This window comes from Herpailurus yagouaroundi, unplaced genomic scaffold (genome assembly GCF_014898765.1).
Source record: "Herpailurus yagouaroundi ecotype Mexico unplaced genomic scaffold, PumYag 140, whole genome shotgun sequence".
Lineage (NCBI taxonomy): Eukaryota > Metazoa > Chordata > Mammalia > Carnivora > Felidae > Herpailurus > Herpailurus yagouaroundi.
In genome coordinates this window covers 3,399,645-3,422,700 of record NW_024412395.1, presented here as the reverse complement: position 1 = coordinate 3,422,700, position 23,056 = coordinate 3,399,645, and the positions used below count along the sequence as shown (strand labels likewise).

General features: G+C 51.7%; 1 protein-coding gene and 1 long non-coding RNA gene across 7 annotated transcripts; one reads left to right on the top strand and one right to left on the bottom strand.

Annotated features, from left to right (window-relative positions):
- Positions 1 to 497: 497 nt before the first annotated feature.
- Positions 498 to 2,825, bottom strand: LOC121030400 (uncharacterized). Its single transcript, XR_005790180.1, has 2 exons — positions 2,260 to 2,825; positions 498 to 650 (listed from the first exon to the last, which is right to left on the bottom strand). It is a non-coding gene; the product is annotated as an uncharacterized LOC121030400 (long non-coding RNA).
- Positions 2,826 to 11,717: 8,892 nt separating this feature from the next.
- PROC (protein C, inactivator of coagulation factors Va and VIIIa) lies at positions 11,718 to 22,671 on the top strand. Of its 6 annotated transcripts, XM_040474753.1 has the most exons (10): positions 11,741 to 11,847; positions 13,009 to 13,095; positions 13,745 to 13,867; positions 14,416 to 14,582; positions 15,832 to 15,856; positions 15,972 to 16,109; positions 16,290 to 16,424; positions 19,432 to 19,571; positions 20,502 to 20,619; positions 21,771 to 22,461. In XM_040474753.1, exons 1-10 carry the CDS (start codon positions 11,802 to 11,804, stop codon positions 22,346 to 22,348), a joined length of 1,557 nt encoding a protein of 518 aa, XP_040330687.1. In that variant the 5' UTR covers positions 11,741 to 11,801; the 3' UTR covers positions 22,349 to 22,461. The 6 variants fall into 6 exon arrangements, with proteins under 6 accessions (XP_040330685.1, XP_040330688.1, XP_040330684.1 ...); XM_040474751.1 differs by having other exon boundaries at positions 11,718 to 11,847; positions 13,005 to 13,095; positions 15,972 to 16,424; positions 21,771 to 22,671; XM_040474750.1 differs by having other exon boundaries at positions 11,740 to 11,847; positions 15,972 to 16,424; positions 21,771 to 22,671.
- The last annotated feature ends 385 nt before the right edge of the window (positions 22,672 to 23,056 follow it).

Sequence of the window (23,056 nt, the reverse complement as noted above, 5' to 3'; positions counted from 1 at the left end):
CCCCCGGATGGAGTGAGAGGAAGATAGAATGCATGAACTTGGTGGTGAGTACAGCACTGTTACATGTGTTCCGGACACCTTTTTGTAGGCTTGAAATGTTTTTATTTTTATTTTGAAATGTTTTTATTTTTATTTTTTTAATGTAGTTTTATTTTCTTTTTGTTTATTTTGAGAGAAAGAGAAAGACCCCACTTGCTCAAGGGCCCTTGGTCAAGAGTAGGGGAGGGACAGAGAGAATCCCAAGCAGGCTCCCCTATCAGCACACAGCCCGACACAAGGGGCTTGATCTGAAAACGTGAGATTTCTAAGCCAAAATCAAGAGCCGCGGCTTAACTGACTGAGCCACCCAGGTGCCCCAACTTGAAATGATTTTAAATAAAAAATTTAAATTAATACGTATGTGACAGATTTCAAACAGCACTTAGGTAGAGTGAAGAGTAAGTCCTTGTCCCCAATTCCTCCCCTCCTCTCCCACCCCCAGGTAAATGCACGTCAGGTAGAAACAAACAGATATGTGTATTTATTGTTCAATAAATGGAAGTTGAGAGCTCTCTCTTAGGTCAAGGGCATCTAGGGGAGTCATGAAGACTGAGAGCCAGGAAGCCTCTGCCAACAGGTGAAGGAGGCCTTTCCTGCTGCTGTGCTTTGTGCTGAAAAAGAGAAAAGACAGCTATGTCTGGATACCATCAAACACGTCTTTCGTATTGCAGCTTGCACCCTATGAGTGAGTCATAAAATTAGTTTAGTGTTTCATGCTCGTTTTTATTTTTTAATTTATTATTTAAATGTTTATTTATTTTTGAGAGAGAAAGAGAGAAAGCAGGGGAGGGGCAGAGAGAGAGAGAGGGAGACAGGAGACAGAATCCCAAGCAGGCTTTACTGTCAGCACAGAGCCTGATGTGGGGCTTGAACCTGCCAACAGCACGATCATGACCTGAGCCGAAATCAAGAGTTGGACACTTGGCTGACTGCGCCACCCAGGCACCCCGTGATGATCGTCATTTGTAAAAAAACAGAAGAGAGGAACAGACGATGGTAGGAGTAATCACCTGTAATAGGTGAAACTTAACCTTTTTGTGAAACTTGGCTGCAATGTAAAATGTATTTCTTACTGAGGACAGAGGTTTAAAAAAAAAAAAAATTGCAAAAACACTGCCTTAAGCCACAACTGGCCTAAAGCCAGAACCTGGATCACCAAGACAGTCAGCCGCAGGCTGAAGGTGATGGGGCTTGTCAGAGTTCCTGGGAGCAACAAGGCAATAAATGTGCAGGCCTGACTTCCCTGAAACTTTGTGTAAGGACTAAGCTGGTTAATGGGTAACCAGGAGCACAAGGCTTAGCTCCAAGCAAGCGTGTGGTCCCAGGGGACCCCATCACACCACATAGGGTAGAGCTCTGAAAGAGTGTACAGAAGAATCCTGGGTCCCCAGGCTGCAGGGAGGAGGCCCCTGCCCCAGGGCACAGCAAGTTCAGCGAGGACAGAAGGTGGCCTGAGGCCTGTGAAAGGCTCTCCTGCTGGGTGGACAAACACTGGGGTAAGGCTTAGAGGGCTGGAATGGCTCCCCAGGGTGGGAATCCCCCACCCCCGCCCCAGAATGTGCTCTCCAAGGACAGTGTTGCCTTAATTAAGAGCCAGGGCCTTGAGCACCCCTGGAATGTGGACCGCAAGCGTGTAAAGGTAGACCTAGTAAACACTTAAGGCTTTGGGGGCCATACAGTCTGTCATAATTGCCCAGTACCAATGTCCTGAAAGCAGTCATGGACAGATGTAACACATGAGCGTTGCTGTTCCAGTACAACTTTTCATGGACGCTGAAATTTGACGTTTGAATTTTATATAATTTTCACTTGTTACAAAATACTAATCTCGTCGTATTTTTCAACAATAACAAAATGTACAATCCATTCTTGGTTCCTGAGCTGACCGAGAACAAGGCAGGCCAGATTTGGCCGGCAGGCCAAAGGTGGCGAACCCTTGCTTTGGACATTGCCCTTCCTCCCTTCCCTCTCTCCCTCCTTTCCTCCTTCCCTCCACCCTTTCCCCCTCCTTCCTCCTCCCCATCCTCTTCTCCTCCCTTCCCCGCCCTCCCTCTCCCCCCTTCCCCTCCCGCCACCTTCCTTCCCCCTCCCTCCCTCCCCGCCTCCCTCCTCCCCGCCTCCCTCCTCCCCGCCTCCTCTCTACCTTCCTCCCCTCCCCGCCCCCGCCCTGCGGCCCTCACCCCGGCCCAGACGCGGCGCGGTCAGGGGGCGCTGACTCACCGGCTGACTCAGCGGGAGGGCGGCGGGGCCCCGGGCTTGCTGGCGACGAGGTCGGCGGCCGCGCTGGCAACGGGAGAGGACACCCCGCCGCAGGACGGCCCTTCCGGCTTTGGCTTCCGATCCGCGCGGAGCTCGGCATAGGATGGCCCGGGGGACCCGGGGCGCCGGGGGATGGCAGGGGCGGGGAGGGAGACCCGGCCGCGCGAGTCCGTTCGGGCCGCCCTCCCGCCCGGAGAGGCCGGCGTGCCGCGCTCCTCCGCTCTTCCCACGCCCGCGACCCGAGGTCCGGCCCCGCCGCCTCCAGGCAGCCTTCCCAGAAGGCCTCTTTGGGGCCAAGTTACCTGGGCCACCTCCGTCCTGGCACCTTCGGCCTGGCTCTCGGCCGGCCTGTTATGGGTCTGGCTTCCTCGCCACTGTGAGCCTCTTGGGGATGGCGGCCGGGCCTTAGTAGGCTCTGCATCCCTAGCGTTAAACGGAACTCAGGCGAGGAGGAGGTGGGACGTGTGTTCGCGTGAACAGTTTTAGAGAGCCACGTTGGGGCCCAGCCGTACCAGACTCCTCAACCCGTGATAATCTGTAAAAAATAATTATACGTGTGTATGTATTACTTTAACATAGAAATATGAAAAATAGCTTATTTGGAATCATTTATTAGAATCATAAATATGAAATATGAAAAATCGGTATTTACTGGAAATGATATATCCTATATTATTTACTTTTGTGTTACATAAATGCTATTATTTAGACAGAACAATAGGATTATTAATGGCAATTAATAGTAGTAGGACTACTTTGTGAGAAATACAAAAATAGTTATATGATGTTTTTATTCTCTGATGCAGCAATTTATTTTAACTCATTATTGGATACTTAAAATTTGTATTAAGATACATACATGTAAAAGACTGCATATGGTATGATTCCATGGCATTCTTCTATGATAATTTACAAAAGGCAGAAGTACGGAGACAGTGAAAAACCCCTGCCAGGAGTTGGGGGTGGGGTGGGGGGCGGGGCAGGGAGAAATAGATGAAGCAGAGATGATTTTCAGGCAGTGGAAATACCATGTGGGATACTATAACGATGGACACATGTCATTATGCATTTGTCCAAACCCCTAGAATGTACCACATCAAGAGGAAACACAAATGTAAACTAAGGACTTTGGCTGATTATGATGTGTTAAGGTAGGTTTGTTAGTTTAACAAATGTACACTCTGGTGGAGATGGTGATGGGGGGGCAGGAAGGCTATGCAGTGGGGGTGGAGAGTTGGGGGGGGTATATGGGAAATCTCTGTACTTTCCCTTCAATTTTGCTATGAACCTAAAACTACTCGACAAAAATAAAGTATTAAAAAAAAAGATACATACATGTAAGACTTTTTAAGAGGAGAATGTAAGTACAGTAGGACTAATTAAACATATTACCAATATTTAAAAATAGCAATGATATTTCTGTCCTATGATGCAGTGGATATTTTTACCTCTTTCTGTTTTCTTGCGCAGCCTTTAGGAAACCCTTCTTTTATGTAGTGGTCTAACTAGGTATGGCCAAACATCATATGCTTTGACTTGTAGTGCTGCGTTTATTAAGCCCACATTACACTAATGCGTGCTGTCAGTCCAGTGTGATGGCATCAAGGTACCGATCCTCTCAACGAAATCATTTGAGCATGGAATACTTTAGATCTTACTAACAACAGCAGGTTTTTAGACTTGTAGGGATTAGCTTCCAGCTCTCCAAAAATGCCCATCCTCTTTGTATCTGTAGGCTGGTTTTGTAGACCAGCTGTTCTGTCAGCCCCTTTGCATCAATAAATTCAACACCTAAAGTTGCATCCTTTTTAAACATTTTGAAGCACCCTGCGTGTCATACAATTACAAAATGTAATTTTGTAATCTCTCTCTCCTTCTCTGTGTGTGAAAATGGTTTTAAAGCAGAGATATTTGAGCTTATGATATTAAAGTTGGATTACAAATTCCAGTCTTAGTAAAGAAGTGAGAAAGTCCTGTTTAAATTGGTTGTCCTCTTCCAGTGACATTTTGTTTTACTTCCCCAAATCTGAGTCATTTTTTATTACATGAGTTTTTGTTATTTCCTACACAGAACATTGAACACCTCAGGTGCTGTCAGTTCATCCTTTTTCAGGATCCTTCTGGCCTCTTCAAAGATCATCAGTTTTGGAAAGAACCATTTGTAAATTTCCACTTGAATGCAATCCTTTTCTCCATTCTCATTCTCAATATGTTTTCAAATTAGAGGACATTCTTCTTGTCCTACACTTTGAAAATATGATTTGATGGTAGCCTAACTTTTTAAGATCTCTTCCATGACTGGCGGTGATGACAGCCCTCTCATAGGCACATATGTGTAAAGGAGACCATCTCCTTCCACTTCTAGAACATCAAATAGCTCATTAAGTGCTTTTGTATATTTTGAAGAAACTGAGAAATAACCAAACCTTTCATTGGGAAAGCCTCAATATCATAGGAAGCAAACCACACTCCATTACCCATGTGTGCAGGACATTCGGCAGGTAAGACCTTTTCATTTTCTTTGGTAATGGTTCATAGCCCGAACAGAATTTGCAAAAATTGACATTCGCACCGTCTGTCAAATGTGCAGGGAAGCAGTGCTTCCTTTGTATATCATCAACATTTAAAATTTTTTTCCTGAAGTTTCATTAAAATCTTCCCGGAAATCAAAAAGACCATTTGAAACTCCACTTTTCAAATCAAAGTGCTTAAGAGGTAGGAGAATCTTTCTTTATTGCCATGGTTGGACTCAGTCCTCTGTATACTATGGAAAGCATGATTGTTGCCCTGTAAAGGGGCAACACATCTGTTATCAAAATTTTATCTGTGGTTCACCCACAGGATATTTCAGGTACAGCCTCTGAATGAGGAAATGTAACTTTACTTGGTGTCATAGAACAATCAAAGGAGCAATATATTCATTCATATGGTACGCCCATGCTAATTCAGCAGCCACTATTTTTTTTTTTTTTAATTTGAGGGGGAGAGGGGGCAGAGGGAGAGAAAGAGAGAATCCCAAGCAGGCTCCACACTCAGCTCGGAGCCTGATCCAGGGCTCCATCCCACAACCCTGGGATCATGACCTAAGCTGAAACCACGAGTTGGATGCTCAACCGACTGAGCCACCCAGGTGCCCCAAGCAGCCACTATTTTCAATTGAGAATTGAGGTCTTTGGGGGAGACCAAAAAAAAAAAAAAAAAAAAAAACCCAAAAAACCTCTTTTGATTAATTTAGAATTACTTGCCTGTTTCCTTGAGGACCTGTGAGAATCATCTTTTACATTCCTTTGTCCACCATGCTCACTCCCAAATTCTTCTCTCCATTTGGTGCAGTATGCCCTTTTTGATGATTTACCTCCCTTATCCAGCTGCCATTAAAATAACACAATCTCTTAGCTTTCCAAATAACCGTGACGTCTGGTTCATGGTGGCATTGATATTGTAATCATTCTCATTTTCATTATCTGAACTCTTAAAAAAAAATATGGTCACGATATTCACCACGTCAAGATCAAACTAGCACTGTCTAGATACACAGCATGATAGTTAACTCACAGGCAGAGCGGATGTCTGTGCTCCCAGTTACAGTGCACTTAGGTCATCACCAGGGTGGTGTGATAATAGGTGATGCGTGATCATTAACCGCAGGTCGCGGAGGTCACGGTTGTCCTCGTCAGCAGCAGATACTGGGGGAGTCCTGGGTCCATTTGGTACAACAACCAGTATCACCTTCAGCCCCTCTTTTTTGTGGTCACCTTTGCATTTTGTACCTTTTCCCTAACCTTCTGTATCTGTCACTGAAAACTGGGACTTTTCTCATCCCAGGGAAGAGTTTACCAGATGTAGGACTTCTGGTGCTAAAATCGGGACAGTCCCAGACAAACTGGGATGGCTGGTCACCCCAGCACATGCTTGTCGAATCAGGAAATAAGTCTAAGATAAATACTGTATGATCTCACTTACATGTAGAATCTAAAAAAACTGAACTCAAAGATTAAAAAAACAGATTATTGGTTACCAGAGGTGGGGGTGAGGGGTACAGTGGTCAAATGGTACAAACTTCCAGCTATAAATAAGTTCTGGGGATGTAATGTGTAACATGGTAACCATAGCTAATCATTCTGTATTGTATTTATGAAAGTCACGAAGGCAGTAGGTTTAAAAAATTCTCATCACAAGAAAAAAAATTATATCCATGTGAAGTGATGGACATCAACTAAACTTACTGTGGTGATCATTTTGCAAAGTATACATATATTAAATCATATTGTATGCCTTTATCTAATATAATGTTATATGTTAGTTTTATCTCAATAAAACTGAACAAAGTCTCAATAAAAAAAATCAATTGTATTTCTATATGCCAGTAGCACACAGTTTTAAATTGAAATATGTAAAATGCCATTTGTGATAGCATTTTTAAAAACACAAAATAAGTAGTGATAAATTTAACAAAATATGTTCAGGGTCTATATGCTAAAAGCTACCAAACACTGGTGAGAGAAATTAACAAAGACCTAAGTAAATGGGGACAAATACGACACTAATAGATCAGAAGACCATTCTTAAGATGTCTGTTCTCCCCGGATTGTTCTATAGAATCAACTCAATCCATTCAAAATCCCAGCAAGCTATTTTTTTTAATTTTTTTTTTAATGCTTAGCATCATTAGTGATCAGGGAAATGAAATGAAATACTACCACACACCAGTAGAATGACTAAATATAACAAAATTAAACCAAAAGCTGACCACGCCAAGTTCTGGGAAGGATGCAGAACGACTAGAACACTCATATTTTGCTTGTGGGAACACGAAATGGTATGGCCACTTTATTTAACAGTATTTTTAAAATTTATTTATTTATTCTTTTTTTTTTTTTTAATTTTTTTTTTCCAACATTTTTTTTTTTTTGGGACAGAGAGAGAAAAAGAACGAACGGGGGAGGGGCAGAGAGAGAGGGAGACACAGAATCGGAAACAGGCTCCAGGCTCTGAGCCATCAGCCCAGAGCCCGACACGGGGCTCGAACTCACGGACCGCGAGATCGTGACCTGGCTGAAGTCGGACGCTTAACCGACTGCGCCACCCAGGCGCCCCTATTTATTTATTCTTGAGAGAGATGGGAGGGAGGGGCAGAAGGAGAGAGAGAGAGAAAATCCCAAGCAGGCTCTGTGGAGCCCAACGCGGGGTTTGAACTCACAAACTAGGAGATCCTGACCTGAGCGGAAATCAAGAGTCAAACGTAACCAACTGAGCCGCCCAGGTGCTCCTGTTTTTGTTTTTTAGTAAGAGTAAACATGTACTTACACATAACTCAGCAATCCCATTTATACATATTTGCCCAAGAAAAATGCAAACAACTCAGCAGTCCCATTTATACATATTTGCCCAAGAAAAACGCAAACATAGCCACACTAAGTCCTCTACATGAATGTTCTAGAAGTTTTATTAATAACAGCTAAGAACTCACTAAGGAATCTACTCCTGAAATCATTGTTGCACTATATGCTAACGAATTTGGATGTAAATTAAGAAAAATAAATAATAGCCAAGAAGTGGTGAATGGGTAACCAACTGTGGTATATCCATATAATGGAAACTACTCAGCTACAGAAACTAGTGATACCCATATCCACATGGAAGAGTCTCAAAAGCTTTATTTTATGTTGAGTGATAGAAGCCAGTCGTAAAGTCTACATACTGTAGGACTCCATTTATATGCCATTCTAGAATAAACAACAGAGTCCAGATCAGGGGTTGCCAGAGGCTGCTGGTGGGGCACAGGGGAATTTTCAGGGTGACAGAAATGTTCCATATCATAATTGTGGTGGTTACACTATTACATACATTTGTCAAAACAAACAGAATGGGGGGCCTGGGAGGTTCAGTCGGTTAAGCAACTGACTTCGGCTCAGGTCATGATCTTGCAATTCGTGAGGTCAAGGCCTTTGCCGGGATCTGTGCAGACAGCTCAGAGCCTGGAGCCTGCTTCGGATTCTGTGTCTCCCCATCTCCTTGCCCCTTCCCCACTTGCACTGTCTCTCTCTCAAAAATAAATAAATGTTTAAAAAAATTATAAAAAGCTAACTTTATTGTATGAAAATTATTCCTCAAACTTTTTTTTTTTTTTTTTTTTAAAGAATCTGTGAGTCATTGTGCCATTGACATCAGGCTGCATCCATCCATCTCCACTTGTTAAAGGGGAGCTCCCCAGGGCCTGTCCAGTTTCTCTCTTCCCTGCCTGACCTGGGCTGAGCCCTGAGCAGCTCCAAGGCTTTCCTGCAGGAGGGAAGGGATAAGACGCCGGGGAGCTGGCGAGAGCCTGCAGCAGTCCCATGAGCCTCCATCCCGCCCCTCTGGTCAGGAGGGGTAGCTCAGGTTGGGTTCTGCCACCCATGCAGGTCAGAGAGTCAGAGCCAGTGCTCTGGAAGAGTACACCCCAGCCCCGGGGAGATTGGGGCCTCTGGATGCTCTGAGCCCATCGCTGCTGAGCTGCCCCACACAGGGCAGCTGTCCCTGCCTCTCCCTGTCCTGCCTCTCCTGCCCCACCTCCTGCACACCTTCACGGGCACTTATCAACAGGGACACCCACTTTCCCCAGGGTTCTGATCCTCACAAGCTTCACGTGACACCTCCCTGTCTCTCTAGGATACTGGGGGGAGCCAAGAGAGGACATTGGTGTTGACTGATCACCAAAGTCTCTGTCCACCTTGTAGAAAATATTTAATTCAATCCTCATACCAACCACCTGAGGTGCACACTAGTCTTGGCCTCATTTTACGGATGTGGAAATTGAGGCTGAGGGAGCCAAGATGAAGTTTAAACCCGTATGCGCCTGACCCCGAGGATGACCATGCTGGAGGCCATCTCATGGTTTTGCGCCACACCCCCCCACACCCCGCCCCGCCCCACCCCACACACCTTTGCTTCTTATGTCTCTGCCTGTGTCCTCACAAATGCAGCGAATACCCTGCCAACGGAGGTCCTTCCTCGCTCTCTCATTCACGGCTGTGATGCTGTGGCATCTGGAGTCAGCCTGACTTCGGGCCAACAGGGGTGACTCACACCTGGGAAGGAACACCCCGGCGGCGACAAGGCAAATCGGCAGTGCCCCCCAAGCCAGGCGAGGCGGCCCCTTGGAACAGCGGCCTGGACCCTCCCTCAGGACCAGAGGAGCGGCCCGGATGGAAACCGGTTTCCTGGAGCACTGACCCCTGGCTTCGCGGCAGCACTCCTCAAGTGATGGCGGCCTTTCAGCCAGCACAACTCAGGGACTAGCTGATGGTGGGGACCCTTCCCCTTCCAGGGAGGTCGTCCGGGTCCCCTGCGCTGCCAGCCAGCGAGGAGCCCAGGAGGCAGGCTCCCCCACCGTGGTGCCCCAGCAGGCGGACAAGCGTGAAGAACCTCTGCCCTTCTCTGGGCAGCCTTCGGGGCCTCCGCAGGTCCCTGCATCCTTCACTTGTCCCACCGCAGCTGCCTTGGCTCTCCCGGGAGCCAGGGCTTTGGGCCTCCGGGTGGGTGGGGCTGTGAGCACAGCAGGCAGGGGCCCTTATCCACGTTCAGGACCAGCGTGGGCGCCCTAGGTAGGCTTCACCCGGCAATGAACGTCTTCGCTAGCTGGGGCGGGGGGGGGACAAGTGGCAGGTGAGGACTCTGGTGGGGCAGGGAAGGAGGGGGGGTCTCAGTGAACACCCACTGTGCCTGGCGCTGGGGGGCAGCAGGAAGCGGAGTGGAGGAGAGGCCAGCCTAGAACAGTGTGCACTTAGAAGGGCGACACCAGAGCAAGGATGGGGCGCGCTCCACCCTCTCATGTGGTCAAGCATATGGTCTCCGTGCTTCCTGCTGAGTCCTGAGGACCGCGTGTCCCCTTTTCAAAGCAGCTGCCACAGACCCTCCCACATGGCCACTGGCTCTCCACTCCCACAGGTTCCCTTCCAAGTTCTACTCCCTCCTCCTCCTCCCCCTCCCTTCCACCCCTCCCCATGCCAGCACCTCCCCTGCTGTTTGTCTCCTTGCCCCCTCTCCCTCTCCTCCTGAGGGCCCTTCCTCCATTACCAGGGTCCTGCCAGTCCTGTGACCTCCAGCTGAAGCCCCACCTCTTCCAGCAGCCTTCCCTGGCCACCCCAGCTTGTGCCGGTTTCCCCTCACCCCGTTCTTTGCCTTCTCAAGCGGCTGTGCGGGCAGCACGAGGGCTTGTAGCCCCACAGCCCAGGCATGGTGCTGCACCCACCTAGGTGGCCTCCCATGGTAGGATCCAGAGCTGCCCCAGTCAATTTAAGGGAAGTTAAGGAAAGAGGCGGGTTTCCTAGGAGAGGAGAGGACCCTCAAGAGCCTAAAGCCAGGATGTGCCCACTCAGGAGGTAGGGGCCTCGCCTTGCTGCTCCCTCAGCTTCCTGGGTGTCTAAGGTCTCCTGTCTCTGCCTCTCTCACTCATCTGTATCTTCCTCCTCCTCAGCTTCCTCTGCTTTAGGCCCAGACACAGACGCCCAGGCCAGTGCTCACAGTGGAACGAGAGTTCGGAGGCCCTACTCCTGGGACCGAGGTAGAGAATCTGATCGACCCCCGGGTCAGGTGACTTTCCTGTGCAGTCCCAGAGGTCAACGGGGGCAGGGTCACATGCCCCCTGCAGGGGCTCCAGCTTTGAGGGGTGTGGTCAAGTCCTCCGGTAGCCAGTTGGATATGGGAGAAATGGGTGCATGTCCCATATGGTGCATGCAGGGAAGCAAGATGCCTAATAAATGTTGGAAGGCTTAAGGACCAGCGCCAGGGCTCTTTCCCAGCATCCTAACAGCCTTTCTGGGACCCAGTCTGTTTTTCTCACTTGTTTACAAAAGCAGCCAAGAGGTGCCAGGAAGACCTGAGTCTACTCCAGGTCTGCCACTTAGCAGCTTGGTGAATTTGGGCAACGAATAAGAGATTTCTGAGTGTCCTCATCTGCAAAGGAGAGATTATACGAGTAGCCATGTGCCATTGTAGGGGGCAGCTATAGGGGTGACTGGAGCTGAGGGTCTAGCCCAGTGCCTGGCACTCACGTGGTAGGGACCCTGAGAGGCTTATCTTTTCAGCACGAAAATTGGAAATCGGGATAGTGTATCACTATGTAATTGACAGTGTTTTTTTCCCCCTTTTATACTAGCACATAAAATAGGTGCATCTTACAGTTAATGGCATCCTAGATTTGGTGAAATATGGGATCATTACCAATTGCGCAGGTCTGGGGAAAACTGCAATATATCTGGGTAAAAATGTCCCCATCTGCAACATAAGGACAAGGTCCCTCCTTTAGGCAGCCACTGTGAGGCCAAAATGAGACCACATCTGGAGACAGCTTGACAAGTGCTCCCTCCCTCCTGGTTGACACCAATTGGTGGACAAAGGTGGGCTTTGGGCAAACCAGGCCATCCTGAGCTGGGAGCCTGTTTGTTTATCTGTGGAGGGGGTGGCCAGCACTGAGGGCCAAGCAAATATTTGTGGTTATGGATTAACTCGAGGTCCAGACTGTCATGGCGGCAGGACGGCGACCTTGCAATTTCTCCCTGGCCCACCCCAGTAAGTCCCCTTCGAGGCAGGTCTGTGAGGGGGGTGGAGGAGGGATGGGCAGATGTGAAGTCTGAATCCTCCAGCCAGGGTTCGAGAGGCTGGCTAGAGCTTGGGCTAATGGGAAATCAGGGCTCTGCCACAAGGCCGGCCTGGGCGCTTGCTGGCATTCCTCAGGCCTGGGTGCCACAGTTCCAAGGGGCCTTATTCCCAGACTCTGAGGCAAGGAGAAGTCGTCAGAGGGCCTCCAGGGATGAAGGACATCGTCAGGGGCAGCTTGGAGCCCAGGAGCTGTCCTCCCCCACCTCACCCCCACCTCTAAACCTAGGGAGTGGGGAGGTTGCGGATGGGGCAGGCAGGCCTACCCCTGGGGCTTGGAGGCAGTGGAGGGCTCGCTCCTAGGTTTCCAGCTGGCAGGGCTACTTCTGGGGCTTTGTAGGGCAGCCGGTAGTTTGGGGCAGGGGCTAGGATTCTAGGCCTGGGGCCAGGTCCTAGCTCTGCTGTGTCCTGGCTGCGGGTTTTTAGTAAGCTACTTCACTCGTCTAAGCCGATATTTACTGAGTGTTTGCTGTGTACAAACCCTGTCTTTAGAGCATTTTACTTAATTCTCACAGTAACCCCAATAAGGCAGAAATGACAGCTTTTCTAACCATTTTACAAATGAGGAAACTGAGACAAGGAGCAGTTAGGTATCCTGCCCAGTATTGCTGTCCCGGAGCTGGGATTTGCACCAAGTGGTCTGACTTGGTGGCCTGGCTTCTGAACCATGTACCAATTGCTGGGAAAACACCATGAATGTCCAATAAATGTTAGCCTGGCCATCAGATCAGCAACGGCACCACCCCCTAACCCTCACCAAAGAACAGGACAAGGAAGGGCAGGAACATTCTGGGCTCAGCTGCCATGGCCCTTTTGTGCTGAGTCACCTTTGATCTTCCCCAGGACTCCATGCCCTTTCTTCCTTTTCTCTTCATCCCTCAGACTCTGGGGAAATGCTGTGACCTTAGCCCCACATAGGCAAGGACACTGAGGTGCCAGTGGTTCTCTGTCTAGGGAACAGGGACCCACCCCCCCAGCCTCAGTCCTTGCATTCAGCTGCCATTTGGGGGGCCGGCCAGCAGGCAGAGCAGGGCTGGTGGGGCTTCTGGAAGCTCAGGAGTCCTCCTCAGACAGGTGTCAGCAACTTCAAAATGTGGCAACTCTCAAGCCTCTTCCTGTTGGTGACCATCTGGGGAACTTCCGCCACACCAGCTCCTCCTGGTAAGGCCACGCTACTCCCTCCCTGGGACCCTCCGGGTCTTCACAGGCCCTCTTGGGCCGCACAAGGCCCTCACACCGCACAGCATCTCCTCTGGGCCTCATGGGGAGGTGAGACGCACACATGGGGAGGAAGTGACTGACAGTCCCCTGCAGGCCAGCTGTTGGAACCCAGCAGCTACTTCCTGGCAGGTGGAGGCTGCGGGGTGTGGGGGGGAGCTGTGACAGCAGACTACTGTTGTGACGCAGTTAGCCCTGGGGGTCATGTCCCAAAGCTCCTTCCTCCAGCCTGGGAGTAGGCCACAGAGTCCCCCGGGGCCTTTCCCCTCCACCCAAGTACTTGCTCCCTCAACAGCCAAAGCCAGGCCTGGCCACCACCCCACCCAGCTGCAGGGTGGCCTCTCCTCCAAGGCAGTGACCTGAGAGGTGACAGCCCTGCCCCACCCCTCCCTCAGCCCCCACAGCCAACAGGAAGAAACCAGGGCACCTCCTGAGGCCTGAGAGGGAATGAGTTGCCAGTGTCGCCCTCGCCCCAGGCACACCAGCTACTGTTGGCATTTGTGCCTGTTCTTGAGCTGCTCATCTGCCTGGGTCGGGGGGGGGGGGGGGGGGGTTCACTCCCACCTGTGGTCCACTTGGCTTCCCTATCCAGACTCTGATGCCTTCCTTTCCTGGCCTTTGCATCAGCCCCTCCGGCCTCTCTTCCTCACTTCCCTGACCTGGTCCTTCCATCCCAGCTGTCCCCAACAGACACCTCTCAGAGCTCTGGAGACAGGTCTGCAGTCCTCCAGTGGTGCCTGCCTGAGGGGAAGGCTGGGAAGTGCTCCTCCCTGCTAGGGAGGTCAAGGAGGAGCGGGGAAGGAGGAGGGACAGCATCAACACAGGGTTGCACAGGGGTACTCAGAGAGCAATGCCACCGACTGAACTTTGCAGTCTTGGTAATAACAGCAGCATGTAGCACTGGGTGCTCAGTTCTGTGTCAGGCCCTGTGCCATCTGACACCATTATTCCTCATGTTTGCATGAATAAACTGAGGGTTAGAGAGGCAAAGCCACCCGCTCAAGGTCACACATGGAGCTCAGGCTGGGTCCCAAGGGAGGGCTGCCTGGCTCAGCACACGAGTGGCCAAGTCCTCTGTCCTCCAAGGCCGGCCATCTGCTGCCTGTGGAGGAAGAGGGCAGAGGAGAAGGGGTCTTAAGTCTGGAGGGTCCGAGACAAAACCTCTCCTGGCTTCACTGGGCTCCCTGCAGTGCGGCCCCTACCCCAGCACCCACCCACCTCAGGCCCCTCCACCAAAGTGAGCTCCCCCTCCTCCCAAACCAGACTCAGTGTTCTCCAGCAGAGAGCTCTCCCACCGGGTGCTGCGGATCCGCAAGCGAGCCAACACTTTCCTGGAGGAGCTCCGGGCCGGCAGCCTGGAGCGGGAGTGCGTGGAGGAGATCTGTGACTTGGAGGAGGCCCAGGAGATTTTCCAAAATGTGGATGACACAGTAAGGCTGCAGCGCTGGCTGAAGAGGGCGGGTAGGCTGGTGGCCGGCGGGGGCCTGCAGGATGAGCAAGCTGGGGCTCCACTGCTGAGGCCCTCTTGGGAGTCGGGGAAGCCTTAGGCTGGGACAACAGTCCCACTGCAGGAAGTTCAGCCCACTCTCTGGCCACTCGCCACTGGCCACTACTGCCTCGCCTGTTCTCTGTGGCCAAAATGCCACCTTCTCTGCTTCCAGCCACGCACCTACCCATCAGGGTGTCTGTTCTGATGTCTGTTCACATGCACTTGCTCTGTGCCTCAGTTCAAATTCTCAAGGGGCTAAATCTGATTGCTCAGGGGATCTGAGGGAAGAGCCCATGTCCTCTCTGGCTCCCAGGGCTCTGTGGTGGCCCTAAGGTAGAAGAATGGATTGGTAAGAGAGGTGGCTCTCTGATACAGGACTCAGACCCTCCATCCCCAACGGCCTACTTGAACTACTAGGACAAAGAGTTGTGCTGCCACCAGGGGGCCCCTTCTGAGCTGTCTGTAGGGCCTTCCCAGGCTGAGGGGGAGCTCTGGTCTGCCCCTTTGGCTGCTACCTCGTGGCCTAGATCCCCACGGCCTCTTTTCCCAAATGGCTTCCTCGGCTGACGCCCAAAGGACTTTCTGCAGCCACCATCTGAGCAGATCACATCCCTCCCATGGCTCTCCCACCTCACCCTAAGATCTCCCAGGCCCCACAGAGCACAGCCACTGCTGCAGGGGCCTGCTGGTGTTAGGCATCCTGCAGTGGATCTCAGGTGTGGTGGCCCCAGACCAGCAGCAGCAGCAGGGACTTGGTTAGACCAGCAGACCTTCCGAACCAGCAATCAGCATCTAACCCAGAAGGTCTCAACTTTGAGAAGCTGGCTTAGGGAAAGACCATGAGCATGAGAAGTCCAGAAAAGCCTAAAGGAGTGATGGGGGCAGGAAGGAGGCTGAGCACCCTGCTGAGGGATTTGGGGTCCCTTCCCCTACAGAGGCTGTTGTGGTAGCAGACAGTCCAGAGAGCAGGCTTCCAGACGCAAAGGGGGTAGGGTGGGGTGAATGGGAGGTGGGGTGGAGATGGCAAAGGAGGTGCAGGCAAGGAGGAGTGTGGCCCTACCCTGGCTGGCCACCGGCCCGACAAGCCTTTCCCTCCCCTGCCCCACCTGGGTGGGACCCGGGAGGGGACCCGCGGGCTCCCCAGGCACACACGGGCTGACGGCCCCTCATGCTGCCCCTTCTCTCCACAGCTGGCCTTCTGGGCCAAGTACATCGGTGAGTGCGCTCTCCATCCCAGGCCTCTGTGCCCGTGCCCCCTCGGGTTCTTTGGGCCGCAGGAGGGACGGGGACGGGCTGGCGGCACCAGTGACACCCCTTCGCCGTGTCGCAGACGAGGACCAGTGCGCGGCCCCACCCCCTGATCACCCGTGCGACAGCCCGTGTTGCGGGCACGGCAATTGCATCGACGGCATCAGCGCCTTCCGCTGTGACTGCGACCCGGGCTGGGAGGGCCGCTTCTGCCTATACGGTGAGAGGGCCGGCCGCGGTAGGGGGCGGGGAGGGGGGGCGGGGGTATGGGCGAGCGGTCGGGCCCCGCGGGGCGGGGAGGGAGTGGGGACGGGAAAAGGAAGGGGGCCCCCGCGGAGCGGGGGGGCCGGTCGCGCCGCGCCACCGTGCCCTCCCGGCGCCCCCTCCCTTGTCCGCGCAGAGGTGAGCTTCTCCAACTGCTCGCTGGACAACGGCGGCTGCGCGCACTACTGCCTGGAGGAGGAGGGCGGGCGCCGCTGCAGCTGCGCGCCGGGCTACAAGCTGGGGGACGACCACCTGCAGTGCGAGCCCACGGGTGAGCCCCCCAACCCGGGGAGGGGGCGGCCCGGGGAGGCTTCGGGGGAGCCAGCGAGGAAATGCGCCACCCCTGCTCCGGGTGCTCGGTCCTGGGGTCCGTCCCAGATTTGGGGGGTGCCCCCACCTGCTCTTTTCCTCACTTACCTGCCTCCCTCCAGGTACCCCTGCTCACCTTGGGGACAATTTCCTGGAGGAGCATGAGCCCATAAGTCACTCATCTCCCAAACTGTGAGCGGATGTAGGGGGCCAGGCCTCTGGCATCTTCCTCCACTACTCCTGCTAGCTTTATTTTCTTTTTCTTCCTTCCTTCCTTCCTTCCGTCCTTCCTTCCTTTCTTTTTTTCTTTTTTCTTTCTTTCTTTCTTTCTTTCTTTTAATTTAATTTATTTTTTTAATTTACATCCACGTTACTTAGCATATAGTGCAACAATGATTTCAGGTAGTGCAACAATGATTTCAGGAGTAGATTCCTTTAATGCCCCTTACCCATTTAGCCCATCCCCCTTCCCACAACCCCTCCAGTAACCCTCTGTTCTCCATATTTAAGAGTCTCTTATGTTTTGTCTCCCTCCCTCTTTTTATATTATTTTTGCTTCCCTTCCCTTATGTTCATCTGTTTTGTATCTTAAAGTCCTCATAGAGTGAAGTCATATATTTGTCTTTCTCTGACTTATTTCGCTTAGCATAATACCCTCTAATTCCATCCATGTTGTTGCAAATGGCAAGATTTCATTCTTTTTGATTGTTGAGTAATTCTCCTTTGTGTATATATACCACATCTTCTTTATCCATTCATCCATTGATGGATATTTGGACTCTTTCCATACTTTGGCTATTGTCAATAGCGCTGCTATAAACATTGGGGAGCATGTGCCACTTCAAAACAGCACTCCTGTATCCTTAGGATAAATACCTAGTAGTGCAATGGCTGCGTCATAGGGTAGTTCTAATTTTTTGAGGAACCTCCATACTGTTTTCCAGAGTGGCTGCACCAGTTTGCATTCCCACCAGAAGTGCAAAAGAGTTCTCCTTTCTCCACATCCTCACGAACATCTGTCGTTTCCTGAGTTGTTAATGTTAGCATTCTGACAGGTGTGAGGTGGTAACTCATTGTGGTTTTGATTTGTATTTCCCTGTTGATGAGTGATGTTGAGCATGTTTTCATGTGTCGGTTGGCCATCTGGATGTCTTCTTTGGAGAAGTGTCTATTCATGTCTTTTGCCCATTTCTTCACTGGATTATTTGTTTTTTGGGTGTTGGGTTTGATAAATTCTTTATAGATTTTTGGATACTAACCCTTTATCTGATATGTTGTTTGCAAATATCTTTTCCCATTCTGTCAGTTGCCTTTTAGTTTTGCTGATTCCTTTACTGTGCAGAAGCTTTTTATTTTGATGAGGTCCCACTGGCTTTATTTTCTAAAGACACCTTGTCCAGTCTGGCATCCCATTTCCCCTTATACCTCTGGCTTCTCCTTCTTATACATTTTATCAACTTTGTATATGTACAAGGAAGTGAGAGTTTTACAACTGGTATAATGAATTCCAGCAGGTTGCTCCTCACCATGGGTCTTGTGTCATTCGACCTACAGTGCCCTAGGTGCACCCATATCTTCGGCCTCAGGGCACATTTCCTTAGTTATTTCTTTGATAATCTCCCTGCTGCTTTCTCTGTTCTCTCTTTTTGGACATCCTATTATTCAGGTCTTTTTCCTCTGGGTTGCTCTTTTCATTTTATTATCCTTCTATTTTCCATTTCTTTGACTTTGTGTTCTTTCAGGGAGTGTTCCACAACATATTCCAATCCATTTACTTAGAAGAAATGTCTCACTTTTTATTTTGAAATAGAGATTCACAGGAACTTACAAGGAAATGCCTGGTGGACCTGGTGGCCTGTGGGTGTTCCTATGAGGCCATTGGAAAGCCCAGGTCACCTAGCAGAATCCCTACTGCCCAGCCCCTCAGGTGTTTAGGCCATTTCCTGAGAGGAATCCCCCAGGTTCATGTTTTGGTGGGTCCAGCCTGCTGTCCAGCCCCCTGGAGTAGAGCAGGGAAGAGTCCAGCCCCCTGGAATGGAGCAGGGAAGCTGCAGATGTCTGGGTAACTCCCTATGGTCAGTCTTGCACATCACTCTTTCCTGTGGCTCTGCACAGTCTCTGGTTCCCCCTGTGCAGAGAATACCCCTATGGACTTCTGCAGGCTTGGAGAAGAGAGTCAAGCCACTGGGGGGTTGGCACAGAGGTCTAGGGCTTTAGTAGTTTCCTTTCCAAACTCAGCATTTCTGTCTGCAGTCCCACCTATACTGTGTTATTCGGAAGCACTGAGGCAGGGGGCGGTGGTGTTTGGTAATAAAAGCAGTCAACTCCTAGAATCCCCTATTACTGGCTGAGATTTTTGCTTTCTCAGATAGTCAGCTGCCATGTCTCGTTTCTGGAATTTTGTTGCTGCTGTCTCCATTCTCTGTCACTATGCAATCCCCCTGCTGATAGTTGCCCATTGCTCCTACAAGTCTAAATCTCTCAGCCTGGCATGCATGGTCCATCATGAGCAGACTCTGGCAGCCCTCCCAGCCCTCCATGCTCCATCACATGCTCTCTCCCCCTGGCAGAGGACCTTACGACTGTGCTCAGAGCTACTTTGGGGGCTCTCCAGGAACGCCCACCACTTCCTCCCCATAATCTCTTACCTGTGTTAAGAGCTTGGTGGCATCCCAGCATGAGACTTTACTTATGTATCTCAGGGATTACTCCCAGTGGCCCTGGGAATTCTGAGAAGTTTAACAACCTGACCAAGGACACACGGATGGGTAGTGATGCTGCTTGATCTGACTCTTGTCAGAGTCAAACAGAGAGGATTTTCAAGTTACTGTAACTGGGTCCCTAAGCATCACATATGCCTTTACCCCTACAATGGGGCAAACTAGGCTGCAGGCAGGAAGTTGACAAAGGTGGGGGGCAGTCTCAGGGAGCAGTACCCGGCAGGAGCTCACCAGCTTCCCCTACTTCAGTGAAGTTCCCCTGTGGGAGGCCAGGGAGGCGAATGGAGAAGAAGCGCAAGACTGTGAAACGTGACACAAGCCAAGCTGACCAAATAGATCCAAGGCTCGTCAATGGGAAGCTATCCGGATGGGGGGAGAGCCCCTGGCAGGTGAGAGGAGAAGCAGCCTCTTGGGTGAGGAATCACAGATCCCCTGCTGGGAGTTCCCCCACTCAGGATGCCCAGATGGGGAGGGGAAATGCTGCTTTTGCTTGGGGTGGGGGGCTGTGCTAATGGCGGAGCCATTTCAGGGAAAGCTGGGGGGAAAGCTGGAGGTACTTGATGGGGGATAGCAGCCAGGGCTGGATGGGCTGAGCACAGGGGCATGTGGTGGACGTACAGGAAGGCAAGCCATCATTTTACTAAAGAGCCAGAAAGATAATGCACTGCCAGTGACATTTTAGGCGGAGGCCCAGGGTGTTTTGCTTGGAGAGGTGAGAGGTGGGAGAGGAGAGGTGAGAGAGGTGTTTTGCTTGGGAGAGAGGTGGGAGGGATGGTTGACCCTGAATACCGCTCCAGCCTCACCGTGGGTGCTAACACTTGGTCCCAGGCATTGGATGGCACAGAAATCAATAAGCAGGGGATTGGCAGGCCTTGGGGAGCTCAAAGATTCTGGGAGGGTCAGGCTCCTAAACACAGCGACTCAATGGGACCAAAGCCAGGATGGCCAGTGGGACAGGACCTAATGGAACCCCAAGGGATCCCCGTTCAGGCTTCAAAGGCTCCTCAGGGGACTTGAGTCCCAGCCTGAGCCCCAAGGGTGAGTAGAACTCTCTGGGTGCTGTGGAGAATAACTACAGCAACAGCATGGGCAAAGGTGGGGAGAGGCCCTACCACAGGCCAACTCTGTAAAACAGGCAGAAATAGAAAATGCCAGCAAAGGGCCGTGGGTCTGTGCCTGTGTGACCAGGGAACAGGAAAGATCCACTTTTGCAGCCAGCACCTCAGGCTTCAGAACCACGGCTGTGCTGCGCGCCATGGGCCCTGGCCTGGAGCTGTCAGGGGTAGTTGTGGTGATGTCACTGCCCACTCCCATTCCAGGTGATCCTGCTGGACTCAAAGAAGAAGCTGGCCTGCGGGGCGGTGCTCATCCACACGTCCTGGGTGCTGACAGCGGCCCACTGCATGGAGGACTCTAAGAAGCTCATGGTCAGGCTCGGTACGGACTGGGGCTGGGCAGGAGGGGCCTCAGAGGCCTCCAGGAGGGGTGGTGCCAGCAGCCTGGCCAGGTTTGGGGACCCTGATCCTCGGGGTGCTTGAACAAGAGGCTGCTTGAGCTCCACGGAAGGTGTCTGGGGAGAAGAGACCTCAGTGCTCCCCTGACCAAGCCACTCCCCTGGTGGGATTTGAGACGCAGTGACACCTGGTATATGGCAGGTGGGGATTCTCTTCAAATCTGGTGCCCAGGTGCTTACACACATGTGTTTGCAAAGTGAGGGGGGCGTCTCACACACACATACACACACACACACGCCTCTTCACTCCCACTCACATGGAGCAGGCTGTGTGGACATCCAGTGCTGTCGGGTACAGACACCCACAAGGGATCTACATGGCCTGGCTCCAGGGCCATGCTTCACACAGACTGATAAGCTGATGGAGTTGAGTGGCAGAGACTCTGGCATCTGCCACAGCAAGGCAGCTGCAGTGGTCCCCAGGGCCCTGAGTCCGGGCCCCACTCTGTACCAGTTTCTGAAGGGGCTCTCCACTGTCCATGCGGAAAAAAGAAGGAAAAGCTGTATTGAGAATGACCAATTCACATTCCCTGCAATAAACTGCCACACAACCAATGGCCAGTGGCCTCCAGTGGCACTGGGCTTAGAATCTCCAACTCCCCTGCCCCTGCCCCTCCAGGAGCCATCAGCCTTGCTGGGGAGGATCTTGTCTCTGGTGTGTGATCCGATCTTTCTTCCCCGGCAGAGCCTGTGTCCTGTTGGTTCTTCCCTCTGGGTCTTGTGTCTTGCTGTTCTCGCCCTGTCAGCTCCCCCCCAGTTGCTTGTCGCTGCGTTGTTCTCAGGCCGGCAGTGCTGGCAGGAGAGGCGTGTCTCTGCACCACAGTAGCTCCACACACCCTTTGTGGCTCCTCTCTGTGTCCCTGGCCTCCCTGCTCACTGCCCACGGCCGCCAGGCCTCCCTGCCCCATCGAATGAAGCCTCAATTCCAACCAGCCTTCCACCCCTTTAAGACGACACCTGGCAGGGATGTGAGATTTGTGGCACCCATGGCAGTGCCTGGGATGCGTGACGTCCGCTCCAGCTGTGGACCCTGGTGCTGCCCCCAACCACTCCAACTGCCCCCCTTGCCCCATAGGGGAGTATGACCTGCGGCGCAGGGAGAAGTGGGAGTTGGACCTGGACATCAAGGAGGTCCTCATGCATCCCAACTACAGCAGAAGCACCTCAGACAATGACATCGCACTGCTCCGCCTGGCCCAGCCCGCCATCCTCTCACAGACCATCGTGCCCATCTGCCTCCCTGACAGTGGCCTTGCGGAGCGCGAGCTCACCCAGGCTGGCCAGGAGACGGTGGTGACTGGCTGGGGCCATCGCAGCGAGGCCAAGAGAAACCGCACCTTCATCCTCAACTTCATCAAGGTCCCCGTGGTCCCTCAAAACGAGTGCATCAATGCCATGCACAACATGATCTCTGAGAACATGCTGTGCGCGGGCATCCTTGGGGACTCACAGGATGCCTGTGAGGGCGACAGTGGGGGGCCTATGGTTGCATCCTTCCGTGGCACCTCGTTCCTGGTGGGCTTGGTGAGCTGGGGCGAGGGCTGTGGGCGCCTCCACAATTATGGCGTTTACACTAAAGTCAGCCGCTACCTTGACTGGATCCACAGCCACATTAGAGCTGAGGAGGCCTCGCTTGAGGGCCAGGTGCCTTAGCTTCCCTCAGGCTTGTGTCTGGAGCCCAGAGGCCACTCGTGGAACGGGGTGGGTGGGGGGGCTGGATGGCTGAATGCAACAGTTGAGACATTAAAGGGGACATGTAACAAGCACACCAGCTATAGTTCTGTCTCTCTTTGCATCCCTTTTCTGGGCTGTTCTGAAGGAAGTAACATTTGTGGAACATCTACTGCATGTCCCACACTTTATGAACACAGTCTTTTTCAGCTCTGTTGGGTGGGGAAGAGCTGAGCCAAATTTGGTGGGGTCTGAGGCTGATAACATTTGGGGGAGGAGCTCTCTTTATGAAAAAGAATAAAAAATGTGACCATAAAACTGTGGGAGCCCCTCCCAGGGCCTTGGAAGGAGACTGCACAAAGCAGAGAAGTAGAAGTCAGAGCTTTACAGTACACCCAACAATGAAGGTAGAGGTTTTAAGCTCATATTACAGAGGGGAAAACTGAAGTTTAGGAGGGGTTACATGGTGGAATCAGGATTCAGATCTAGGCCTGACTTCCAACCCCCCTGTGCCCCTGTGTGTTCTCCACTGTTCTTGGAGGGCAGCTGTGTTGAGCACTTGCTGGGTATGGAGGCCATTATCAGCCCAGTGGGGGAAGTAGCCAGAGACTCAGAAGGTGTTGGTTCAGCTCAGAATGAGCTCATAGCTGAGGAAGCTGTTTAAGAACAATTTCGCCAAGGGGCGCCTGG

Coding starts and splice junctions, on each gene's coding strand:
- PROC (XM_040474750.1), top strand. CDS start 11,802: ATGGCGGCAGGACGGCGACCTTGCAATTTCTCCCTGGCCCACCCCA. Junction 13,096..13,744: donor CGCCACACCAGCTCCTCCTG/GTAAGGCCACGC, acceptor TTCCCTATCCAG/ACTCTGATGCCTTCCTTTCC. Junction 15,857..15,971: donor CTTCTGGGCCAAGTACATCG/GTGAGTGCGCTC, acceptor GCCGTGTCGCAG/ACGAGGACCAGTGCGCGGCC.